General features: G+C 44.5%; 1 protein-coding gene across 1 annotated transcript in view; it reads left to right on the top strand.

The window, feature by feature from the left end:
• Positions 1–13,028, top strand: part of LOC117540022 (glycogen debranching enzyme-like) — a 64,249-nt gene that overhangs the window by 28,932 nt on the left and 22,289 nt on the right. The window contains 7 exon segments of the mRNA XM_034206410.1: positions 1,229–1,410; positions 2,706–2,817; positions 3,891–4,017; positions 4,314–4,416; positions 4,750–4,847; positions 11,431–11,570; positions 12,662–12,849. Of these exon segments, the coding sequence (XP_034062301.1) occupies positions 1,229–1,410; positions 2,706–2,817; positions 3,891–4,017; positions 4,314–4,416; positions 4,750–4,847; positions 11,431–11,570; positions 12,662–12,849 (950 nt within the window).

Raw genomic sequence — 13,028 nt, 5'->3', positions numbered from 1 at the left:
ATCAAGGCCACTCTATAAACCATCACTTATATATATATATATATAAACAGACTGTTTTCAAAGTGTGTAGAGTATAAGTGGTTTGTCCAAGATCTCACGTAATATATATTACAGTTTCCAATTCTATTTTAAATGAGCACCTAGACATTGGATATACTCCAGTTTGTGTGGATCATGATACAATTAAAGGGTTGAACAGGCTTTGAGTTGCTAGTGGGGATGATGTTCATGCAGGGTCAGTAGCCTTTAGTCCTCTGCATTTACAGATTCAATTGACCTTACTGTGGACCTCTGTCGCCTGTCAGCGCAACTTAAAGGGGACCTATCAGGCAAAATGCACTTGTTGATGTCTTTTCTACATAAACATGTGTCCCCGGTGTGTCAGGGAACTCACGCAGCGTCAGAAAATAAAACCCTCTCTCTTTTCCTCCATACCCACATCTCTAAAAACGGGGCTACAACGGAGCTGATCCAGATTTGCGTCCGATATGACGTAATATCGGAAATGTAGGCTGGCTTTACACCCACGGCCCTAGGGCCAGCAACGTTGCTATCAGAAACAATGACTAACACTCAGAGCTAACCTGTACTGGAGAGCATGTGTGTGAAGAAGCAGGAAATAAAAAGGAACTCACCTTGTGGTATAACCGGCAAGAGAGAAAGCCTTTGAGCTCCATACTGTTTCAGAGATAATCCTTAATAATCCATGATATGGCGTTTCATCACGGCAGTATCTGCCGGTAGAATCTCCCGCATGAGCTCAGCCCCCTCCAGCACTTTTGAAACAGGAAGTGAAGTAGAGGGATATGAGGCATGGCTAGAATGGGTGATCTGGTTGGTATTTGGAGCAAAACACTTCATAGACATGTTTTTTATATATTTTTATATATCTGAGACCCATGCTATTGCCTAAAAATAGCATGATAGGTGCACTTTATATGATGCCGTTTAAAAATATATATATATAATGGGCGGTGCTGGCCGTCAGCGAACCGAGCCGGAACGGCGCCCGGGGAGCAGTGTAGGGAACGGTGCCTTGCTCAGGGACACCTCGGTAGCACTTGGTCTTTCCGGGACTTGAACTGGTGACCTTCCAGTTGCCACCACCGCCCTTCTTCTTCATTGAAGTTATTCCCACCATGTATTGTTTCTGGTTCATCCTCAACATTGTTGCACTTCAAGCACTCATAATACCTTAGACAGTTAGTGTTTCTGTTTTTCTTTGCAGCTTCTAACAGTGTGTGGATCAAAGAACACCCAGAGTGTGGGTACAACCTAGTGAACTCTCCCCACCTGCGCCCAGCCTGGGTCTTAGACAGAGCCATCTGGCATCTGACCACCAGGATAGCAGAGGGACGCTACGCCGCTAAAGGACTTCCGGCTGACATCACCAAGGAGAGCCATCTGACTGTGAGTACACTATGTTCATGACTGTAATGTAGAAGATACACATTTGTATATCACATGAGCATAATGTAGTCGTTACCTCATGCTTTGCCATATATATTTAACAAAAATTGAACAGAACCTTTACACATTAAAGTTCAAATGTCCCGCTCAAGTGTAAAAAACATCTCCTCTGTTTGTTGCATGAATGAGCAGTGATGAGTAAAGCCTGATTGATTACGATGCCACCACATCATGCTCAAAGGGAACTATACAGGTTGTGGTTGAATAGATTACAAAACAGGTGCTATGCATTTTTCTAACCACTTTTCCTTATCCTCAGTGAAAAATCTCATGGGGTTAAGGAAAGATGTAAAGGAGAATTCATCAGGATGTAGGAAAAGAGACTGGACCAACTTTGGGAGACATCATTATGATGCGCCAGCAGATTAAATTGATGCTCGTCTGCTGTGGCAAACTAGCTAGCTTTTTCAAGGTGGACAACAGTGAAGGATATATAACTTAAATACCAAGTTTTGTAAAATACGAACATTTGATTTAAAGGTAATGGTGCTCATCATCCTGTCCACTTGGTATTAATTGATCTCAATTATTGTAGGAAGCTTTTTTGATAAATAGTACTTTAATGCAAAAATATCCATTACTTGTTGGCCTACACATCTAATAGTGTTTAAATCATCATTCAACCATGTTGCATTAAAAAAAGAATAGCTTAATAAGCACCACCCAACTCAGTAAACACTGAAACATGATTTCACAATTTTTACTATAATTAGCCCAATATTAATATTTCTGCTTTTGGTTTAAGATATTGATGAAAGTTCAAATATATAAGCACGTTCGTAAGATTTGGCATGAGATGGAAAATGCTGAATAAGCACCATAACCTACATGATCCTTCTTTGTCGGCCACAATCGGTCAGTTGTTGCATCACTTTAAATGTTGCTGCTGCAAGGTATTGTGGGACAGCATTATCTCCTTTCCTTTGTTAAAGGATGTATCGATAGTTCAGGCTAACTCTTTTTGCTGAACATGTTACAAGGACTGCATGATTTCATTAGGATTCCACACTACTGACACTGATGTAGGTCCATTAAAAAATATAGGAATGAAATGAAAGCAAATAACACAGCTGCTATATTTCACGGTTACTGAACACATTATTGGAACAACTTGTGAAAATGTGTGTTTGCATTATGATTTATTTCTAATGTTAAATGCACTAGCATGTTACAATTTTTAAAGTAATAATGGCTGATCTAATAATATTGATCATGTGTGTGTTTGCTCCTCTCAGGCCATCCGCAGTGTGTTGTGGGAGGACTTGTTTCCTGAGATCAAACTGTGGGAGTTCTTCCAGATCAAAGTGGACCTGGCTGTGGAGCAGTTCAGAACCCTGCTGCTCAACGGTCAGTGCTGGAGATCAGTGTTATTGCAAACCTTCATGTTAGCACAGCAGCACAGCAGCAGCGGACTCAGTGTGTACACAGGAAGAGTTCAGACACATGTCTCTGTAAACAACTGTATTGATTCAAATAGAGGCATATTTGATCTGCCAGATGACTGTATACAGACCTTTACCAATGTTAGCAGGACTGAACATAACAACAAATACTCTTTTTATTTAGATACTTGCTTTATCAATGCTTTCATGTCATCATAGGCTGCTTAGAGATAGAGTCAGGAAGGTCATAACGGGTCATAATTACTACCTGAAACGCCTCAATCGGACTCCTTTATTTACTTCAGGAACATAGTGACATCCCTATGTAACACTTGCCCTTCTGTTGGCTCAGAGTGATTTATTTGAGCGATAGCCTTTGGCCGATTGCCATGTCGAATCGGCAATCGGCCAAAAAGGTGTTGGCATGGCCGAAAAGACACAACGGTGCGGGACACACCAATCTGAGTAGGGCGACAGGACGCTCATCGTCGGCCTGACATCCATCGACGGCCAAAATCGGCTTGGTGTGTCCGGGGCTTTAGATGTAAAAGTATGCTGGCTCTAGTGCTGTTGCCGGCATCTTTGTTCTATTCATAGCTTGTTAAACGAGAGTCTGATGCTAAGCAGCGGCTCACTTATCCTTAGAGGCAAACCATTAAATCAGCAAAATAAAATGTTTACTTGCCCTGATGCTAATTAACATCAAGCCCTGGTTGTCCACTTTAGTTTTTATAAATGCCACTGCAGTATTTTAACAGTGTTTTCACTAATACAAATTAAGATGTCACAATCATCTCTGTTTATTGATGATGAGTAACCTGAAAGGTAAAAAATAGCAGTAAAAAGATGCAGAAAGGTATCAGATAAATACACTATGGATTTATCTGATACCTTTCTGCATTTTTGTACTGCTATTGTGTCAAAAGTACTCCAAAAAGGAGCAGCAACGCTTGCTGTTCTGTGACAACAAGCTGCTGGCGTGCTTACACAGAGACATTTGATCTGGATGATATCTAAGAGACATGTATTTGTTTTTAGGCACCAAGCCAGACCAGGGCAAGACTGGGGGGAAGAAGAGCCTGAAGATCATTCAGGACCTGAGTTACCGTCGTTATGGCAACACACTGGACATGGACTCTGCTCTGGAGACCTTTGTGCCTCACAGGTCCGACTACAAAATACAAACTGCTATTGTTATTGTTCTGAAGGGCTTTGTATGAAGGTTTTCTTCTTAACTGCTGAAAGGACATGATAATTGAAATTTGAAACAAACCTGCGATTAGCTCACCTCCTACGGCTTTGCTTTTGTTAGATGAAGCAGCTTCTTAATGATCCTTTGATTGCATAACTTTGGAGATATTATATATACTTTATACATTATATAAACTGTATATACATATATATATATATATATATATAAATACTTTTGTCACATAATAAAAATAAAGAAACTCTCTGTAGCTCCACCCCTCAGCACATCGAGGAGTGCTGTGGTTGGCTGAAACAGAAACTGGACGCTCTGAATGAAGAACAGCACCAGATCATGCACCAGCATCATGAACAGGTAATGGGGGTACCTACTGATGGACATTAATAATAATATAATGATAAGTATGAAGCAGTGCTAGAGCATGATACGACCAGGCTGTACATACAGACATGTTTGTGCACATGGTCGGCAGCTGGAGCCAAACCTGACACCTGTTAGAAGGAGCTGCTGATATAGATACTGGACTTGTCATTTAGATTTATCACCTGTATACTAACGACCCAAAAGGTGCACTGTCAGCATGAGAACAGTGTATTTGGAGACACATTACTAAAATACACAAAGTACAGTATGCTGCGGCTGCTCGATAGAAGGTGTTTATTATGTTGCTCCTCTTCTTTCCTCTAGGCTGCCAACTGCATTGTGGGAAACGTAGTGTATGAGCATCTGGCAGACCACGGACCCAAACTCGGTCCTGTTAACAAGAAAAACCCTCTGATTACCAGGTAACAGTTAAATGGGACCTATCATGCAAAATGCACTTGTTGATGTCTTTTCTACATAAACATGTGTCTCCGGTGTGTCAGGGAACTCACGCAGCGTCAGGAAATAAAACCCTCTCTCTTTTCCTCCGTACCCAAATCTCTAAAAACGGGGATACAACGGAGCTGATCCAGATTTGTGGCCGATATTACGTAATATCGGCGGCGGACCCACAGCACTATCAGAAACGTTGCTATTAGAAACAATGCCCGACTGTTTTAGACGTAATATGGTCGGTGTTTACATTAGCATCGCTTACACTCAGAGCTAACCTCTACTGGAGAGAGCATGTGTATGAAGAAGCAGGAAATAAAAAGGAACTCACCTTGTGGTATAACCGGCAAGAGAGAAAGCCTTTGAGCTTTGAGTTTCAGAAATAATCCTTGATCTAATAATCCTTGATCTAATAATCCTTGCGTTTCATCACCGCAGCATTTTAGACAGTATCTGCCAGGTCCCGGAAGAGCCAGCATAAGCTCCGCCCCCTCTTTTTATTTGTTTTCAGTTAAATAAAAAATAAAAACCTTTATTTTTATTTAGCCTTTATTTATACAGGTGAAAATCTCATTGAGACACAGGGTCTCATTCTCAAGAGAGACCTGTTTATACCCAGAATCAGCACTTTTGGAACAGGAAGAGAAATAGAGGGATATGAGGCATGCTAGAATGGGTGATCTGTTTGGTATTTTGACCAAAACACTTAATAGACATGTTTTTTATATTTGTATATATATCTGAGACTTATGCTATTGCCTAAAATTAGCATGATAGGTGACCTTTAAAGAGATGGGTGTAAAAAGCTAGGAACGTGAATGTGATTGGTACTTTATTTCAAGATATTATTTATTATAAATATATAAATCAATTCCAACTGGGGAAAAAACATTAGCAATGTGTTGCATTGGATTGGAGCTTTTGAGATTCATGCATATATGTGTCTCTGATCAGTGTACATTCATTTAAAGTATTGAGCATAAAGCCACGTCTTACAACTCAGTAATATCTCCATTAAACAGAAGCATTACAAATCCTAATAAAATGTGCATGTCAAAATGATTACTTATACTTATAAGGGCAGATATTCATCCATCCATCTTCTCCCGCTTATCCGTTGTCGGGTCGCGGAGGTAGCAGTTCCAGCAGAGAGCCCCAAACTTCCCTTTCCCTGGCCACATCAACCAGCTCTGACTGGGGGATCCCAAGGCGCTCCCAGGCCAGCGAAGATATATAATCCCTCCACCTGGTCCTAGGTCTACCCCTCGGTCTCTTCCCAGCTGGACGTGCCTGGAACACCTCCCTAGGGAGGCTCCCAGGTGGCATCCTTACTAGGTGCCCGAACCACCTCAACTGGCTCCTTTCGACGCGAAGGAGGAGCAGTTCAACTCCGAGTCCCTCCCGGATGACTGAACTTCTCACCTTATCCCTAAGGGAGACGCCAGCCACCCTGCGGAGAAAACCCATCTCAGCCGCTTGTATCCGCAATCTCGTTCTTTCGGTCATGACCTATCCTTCATGACCATAGGTGAGGGTAGGAACGAAAATGGCCCGGAAGACAGAGAGCTTTGCCTTCTGGCTCAGCTCTCTTTTCATCACAACGGTGCGGTAAAGCGACTGCAGTACCGCTCTCCGGCCCATCTAACGCTCCATTGTTCCCTCACTCCAGAACAAGACCCCGAGATACTTGAACTCCTTCACTTGGGGTAAGGCCTCATTCCCTACTTGGAGTGGACAGTCCATCGGTTTCCTGCTGAGAACCATGGCCTCAGATTTGGAGGTGCTGATCCTCATCCCAGCCGCTTCACACTCGGTTGCGAACCGATCCAGTGAGTGCTGAAGGTCGCAGACCGATGAAGCCATAAGAACCACATCATCTGCAAAAAGCAGTGGTGCAATCCTTAGTCCACCAAACTACAGACCCCCTCCCCCACAACTACGCCTCGAAATCCTATCCATGTATATTACAAACAGGATCGGTGGCAAAGCTCAGCCTTGTCCAAATCTACAAAACACATGTATTCCAGATAAGCATACTCCCAGGCCCCCTCCAGGATCCTTGCGAGAGTAAAAAGCTGATCCGTCGTTCCACGATTAGGACAAAATCCGCATTGTTCCTCCTCAATCTGAGGTTCGACAATCGGCCTGACCCTCCTTTCGAGTACTTTACACAGCGTCCACACGGTGACGTGTGTTGAAGCTTGCCGGTGGGCGTGTCTGAAACCAATCACATTAATCTACCGCCCCGGACACACAAGCACGCGGTTTGATTGGCATATGATTTGATTTGCTGACGCTTCCGTCGAAGCAACGCGAAAAAAGCCAAGTGACGGAACCACAATGCAGTTCGGCAAAGCGTGACGTCACCCCATTCAAAGTGAATGGGCAGAAGCGTTGAAGCTTCAACGCACACCGCCGTGTGGACGGGCCGTTAGAGTAAACTTTCCCGGGGAGGCTGTGTAGTGTGATGCCTCTATAATTGTCACACACCCTCTTATCCCCCTGTTTGAAAAGGGGAACCACCACCCCGGTCTGCCACTCCTTCTGTACTGTTTCCGACTTCCAGTCAACGTTGATGAGACGTGTCAACCATGACAGTCCCTCAACACCCAGAGCCTTCAGCATTTCTGGGCGAATCTCATCCACCCCCGGGGCTTTGCCACTGTGGAGTTGTTTGACTACCTCAGTGACCTCCCCCCGGGAGATTGGTGTTGATCCCCCGTCATACTCCAGCTCTGCCTCTACCATAGAGGGCGGAGTTGTCGGGTTCAGGAGTTCCTCAAAGTGTTCCTTCCAACGCCCTAACACTCCATCAGTTGAGGTCAACAACGTCCCATCCTTACTGTACACAGCTTGGATGGTTCCCTGCTTCCCCCTCCTGAGGTGTCGGACAGTTTTCCAGAACAACTTTGGTGCCACCCGAAAGTCCTTTTCCATGTCTTCTCCGAACTTCTCCCACACCTGCTGCTTTGCCTCGGCTGAGGCTGCTGCCCTTCGGGCCTGTTGGTACCTTGCAAGTGCCTCGGGAGTCTCCCGGGATAACGAATCCCTGAAGGCCTCCTTCTTCAGTCGGAAGGCTTCCCTGACCACCGGTGTCCACCAAGAGATTCGAGGGTTACCGCCCCTTGAGGCACCTAAGACCTTGAGACCACAGCTCCCCGCCGCGGCTTCGGCAATAGAGGCTTTGAACACCGCCCCCTTTGGTTCAATGTCCCAAACCTCCACAGGAATGCCCGAAAAGCTCCACCGGAGGTGTGAGCTGAAGGCCTCCTGAACTTGGGCCTCCTCCAGACGTTCCCTGTTCACCCGCACTACACGTTTGGGCTTACCAGGTCTGTCCAGAGGCTTGCCCCGCCACTCGACCCGAATGTCCAAAACATACAGCCTCAGGTCCGATGATACGATAACGAAATCAATCATGGGCCTTCTGCCTAGGGTGCTCTGGTACCACGTACACTTATGAGCATCCTTATGTTCGAATATGGTGTTTGTTATGGCCAATCCATGACTAGCACAGAAGTCCAGTAACAAACAACCACTCCGGTTCAGATCAGGGGGGCCGTTCCTCCCAATCACGCCCCTCCAAGTGTCTCCATTATTGCCCACATGTGCGTTGAAGTCTCCCAGCAAGATTAAAGAGTCCCCTCCAGGAATCCCATACAGGACTCTTTCCAGGGTCTCCAAGAAGGCTGAATATTCTGAACTGCTGTTTGGTGCATAAGCACACAAAACAGTTAGAGTTTCCCCCCCATAACCCGCAGGGGTAGGGAGGCGACCCTCTCGTCCACTGGGGTTAACTCCAACAAAGAAGCACCCAACCGGAGGCTTGTGAGTATCCCAGCCCGGCGCCTCACACCTTGGGCAACTCCGGAGAATAATAGAGTCCAACCCCTATCCAGAAGTAAGGTTCCAGAGCCGACACTGTGCGTAGAGGTGAGCCCAACCAGATCCAACTGGTAACGCTCCACCTCCCGCACAAGCTCCGGCTCCTTCCCCCCCAGAGAGGTGACGTTCCACGTCCCCAAAGCCAGCTTCTGTCGCCCTTCTGGCAGCGCACCCGACCCCATCGCTGTTTCCCGTAGGTGGTGGGCCCGCGGGACGGAGAAGCGGAGGTGTTGCCCACGTTGCCTTTTCGGGCTGTGCCCAGTCGGGCTCCGTGGCAAGCTCGGCCACCAGACGCTCGCCGACGAGTCCTCCTTCTGGTCCTGGCTCCAGAAGGGGACCCCGGGCTTCCTCCGGGCCGGTTATCCTCACTTCTTAGTTCGTCTTTCATGAGGTCTTCGAACCAATCTTAGTCTGGCCCCTTGCCTGAGACCAATTTGCCATGGGAGACCTTATCAGGAACACAAGGTTCCAGACAACACAGCCCCCAGGTTCATCAGGACACACACACCTCTCCACCACGGTAAGGTGCTGGTTCTTCAGAGAGGCAGATATTGATATGTCCGATATTGATATGTCCAAAAAACATTTTGGAGGTTTTTCCTTCATGTGCGTTTATAAGTCCTTATAAATGTTCTAGACATCTTAACACTTTAATTATACATATAAACATATCTGTGACTTTCTAAACCTCCTTTGTCAAAGCCAATACGTGTGTATGCTTAGTTACTCAAAACAGTGTGTTTCTCCTTTGTCAACTAAACAGTTGGTAAACAATACACAGTTATGGTAGGTAAAAATGTTGCTTCGATTGGTGCTAATGAGCCACTTAGCCACAGGAAAGCACAACAACCATATCAATTAACTATTTTTTTATTTTATTGAATCGTTTATTTGGCAGGAACAATGCACAGTGATGAACACTTAAAACATAAACAAATGGTCAAGCGTAACAGTGCCAGATTTACCTTTGAGCTCATTTCCATCCGCAGTCCCTCACATAAAACATTTAAGAAAATTACATTTTACAAACATAGCAAAAACAAAATACATGATATGCAAAAAGTGCAAAAGAGCAAGAGCAGCATAAACAAAGTATTTATGCCATGGCAATAGAATATAGCAGCAACGACATATAAAGTGCCAGAGAAGATGCAAGAGCTACATAAAGTGCAAGAGGAGATACCCCTGCATTAAAGTGCATTTAGCGGTGATTGCACGTCTGGTTGTTTCTCAACCATTCTTTGAGTTGACCTTTGAAGCTATTGAGAGTGGGACAATCCCGTATCTCAGTTGGGAGGCTATTCCACAAAAAGCTGCCTTTAATGGAGAGGACAGTTTGTCCACCAGTCTCCTCTGGTTTCTGACCGAGTGCAGCATCCAGTGTGTTTTTTGTGGATGAATTCCCCTAAGGGAGGGGGGGCCAGTCCATGTAAACATTTATAAAAAAACACGTACTTTTAAAAGACTTCAAATTGTCAAAACTTAAGAAATTGTGTTTTTCAAGGATGAGTAAGGCTTTCTGTCAAACACCTTGATAGCTCTCTCGTACAGCTGTTCTATCGGTTTCAGGTTTGTGGCACAAGCAAACGACCAGTTTGTAAAACAGTATTCAATGTGGGATATAATCATACAGTGGAGGTATGACTTTGCAGCATTGACAGTTAAGAAAGCTCTAATTTGTTTAAAATGTTGCAAGTTGAATTTAATGGTATTTGATACTTTCTTAATATGTTTCTTAAAAGTCAAGTTTGAGTCCAATATGACTCCAAGATACATGAACTGGGAGACTAGTTCTATTTCTACTCCGTTTAAAAACACGTTGGATCCTTCTATTTTGACTGGTCGTTTACTGAACATCATGCATACTGTTTGTTTTACGTTTAACTGTAAGCATATGTTGTTCAGCCAGTGTTGAATCTTGTCCAAAGCTTTTGAGAGACAACATGAGATAATTTCAGTGTTCTTCCCGTGTACAAAGATGACCGCATCATCGGCATATATTTGCACATTCAACTCAGGACATACATTGGGCAAGTCATTTATGTACAGTGAAAACAGTAACGGTCCAAGAATGGAACCTTGTGGAACCCCAACAGGGTTGACAAGGTAGGGGGATTTGGTACCGTTGACCAAAACACACTGTTTTCTGTTCGATAAGTAAGACTTAAACCAATGTATAGAAACTGCAGAAAAATGGAAATGAGTCAGCTTTGTAAGGAGCACTTGGTGGTTAACAGTGTCAAATGCCTTCCTGAGATCAAGGAAGACAGCACCTACATATGGGCTCGTGTCCAACATACCTTTAACCTTTATAACTACAAATAATACTTTTGTATGTGCTAAGTTGCTTGCGGTAAAACAGCTCTGCACAAGGCAGAAGCGTTGCCCTTGGTGTCACACATCGCTCAAAATCAAACTATGCGTTCCAAGTTCAAATTATTTCAGATTTCACTTACTTTACCGCTGATCTTTCAACGCACAACCAATCAGATGACAGGTTTATAAAGCGCCACAAGCTAGCGGGGGATGTAACCATAGATATGAAACTTATCTAGCTGTTTTCCACCCAAGGCTTTGCACCAAACCTCGCAGTGGGCAAAGAGCAAACATGAAGGTGATCTGGTGAACCGGCTCAGATTTCTCAGTGCCCTCATCTGTGTTCCTCAGGTATTTCACCTTCCCGTATGAGGACATGACTCTGGAGCAGGAGCTGCAGCTGCTGGATCAGCCAGACAAGACGTGTCACTTCCTGGCCCACAATGGTTGGGTGATGGGCGACGATCCACTGCGGAACTTTGCTGAGCCAGGTTCATATGTTACACTCAGTGGAAAACATTCATAGAATTTAAACACATGTAACATACTGTAACTAGAGTTCCTGCTGCGGTCAATCATGATTATACATCATTTTTTATAAGGCTGGCGTCACACTGTCCCGAAATTGACACCCGATGGACACACAAATATGGAATTGTGAATTTCGCACGAAGATGGCCCCGAACCACACACGAAGGCAACATTTACATTACATTTAAGACATACAACTGCAATGAAAGTAACAAAAACAATTATGTTAAAGTACTATGATACTGTACTGATATCTTCAGACTTTGTTCTTTACTTTATCCGTCGTTATATGTAGAAAATATTACGTTTTCTCCGTAATGTTGTTTCCATAGCAACAACAACTTCCTGTCAACTCGCCTTCAAAATAATATATTATATCCTTTTCAGTTTCACAGAACACAAATTGGGTTATTTACATAATATGTTTACATGATTTTGTTGTGCAATAAAACAACCCGATGGACACACGATAAAGGAAATTGGCTCTGATCGTAACAACATCGGGACATTCCTGAGTATGACCGCCGGTGGAGTTTCTTCAGGCTCCGGCAGCAACTTCGTGAGCGGTGGCAAAATCTTTGGCATGCCAAAAAATTGCCGAAGGACCTTGCGAAGGTCGTGAGGGCATCTTGTTATCATTGATGCCATCAGGCATTCGCCCCGATCAGAGTGAGGGCGAATGCCCGATGGCACCGATGATAACACGAAGATGACATGATTTGACAAGATGCCCTCACGAGTGCCTTACGAAGTTGCCGCTCACGAAGTTGCTGCCGGAGCCTGAGAAACTCCACCGTCGGTCATACGATGGCTTAAGATGCCCTCACGAATGGCCCAATGTTGTTACGATCAGAGCCGAATTTGAACATTTCCTTTATCGTGTGTCCATCGGGTGTCAATTTTGGGACAGTGTGACAGGGGCTTAAGGGACAAATAATTTCTGTGCCCATTGAATCTTAATGGAATATGAGCTAATTTCAGGTATATATTGAACAATTTGCCCTGATGAAATGGAGATTCCTTGTGTCAGTAATGGTCTTTGTTCTTCTAGGCTCCAACGTGTACCTGCGCCGGGAGCTGGTGTGCTGGGGGGACAGTGTCAAACTGCGCTATGGCAACGGGCCCGAGGACTGCCCCTACCTGTGGGCCCACATGAAGAAATACACTGAGATCACAGCCAAGTACTTTAATGGAGTCAGACTGGACAATTGCCACTCGACACCTTTACATGTAGCCGAGGTATTTTCATATTATCCTCCAGGAAAGTAGATAAACATTGATATATACTTATAGGTGCAGCAGTAAACAAAGTGTGTGTGTGTGTGTTGTGTGTGTGTGGTGTGTGTGTGTGTGTGTGTGTGTGTGGTGTGTGTGTGTGTGTGTGTGTGTGTGTGTGTGTGTGTGTGGTGTGGGTGTGT

This window comes from Gymnodraco acuticeps, unplaced genomic scaffold, assembly GCF_902827175.1.
Source record: "Gymnodraco acuticeps unplaced genomic scaffold, fGymAcu1.1, whole genome shotgun sequence".
NCBI lineage: Eukaryota > Metazoa > Chordata > Actinopteri > Perciformes > Bathydraconidae > Gymnodraco > Gymnodraco acuticeps.
Note: the sequence above shows the minus strand (reverse complement) of the source record. Positions and strands in the feature narration are given on the sequence as shown.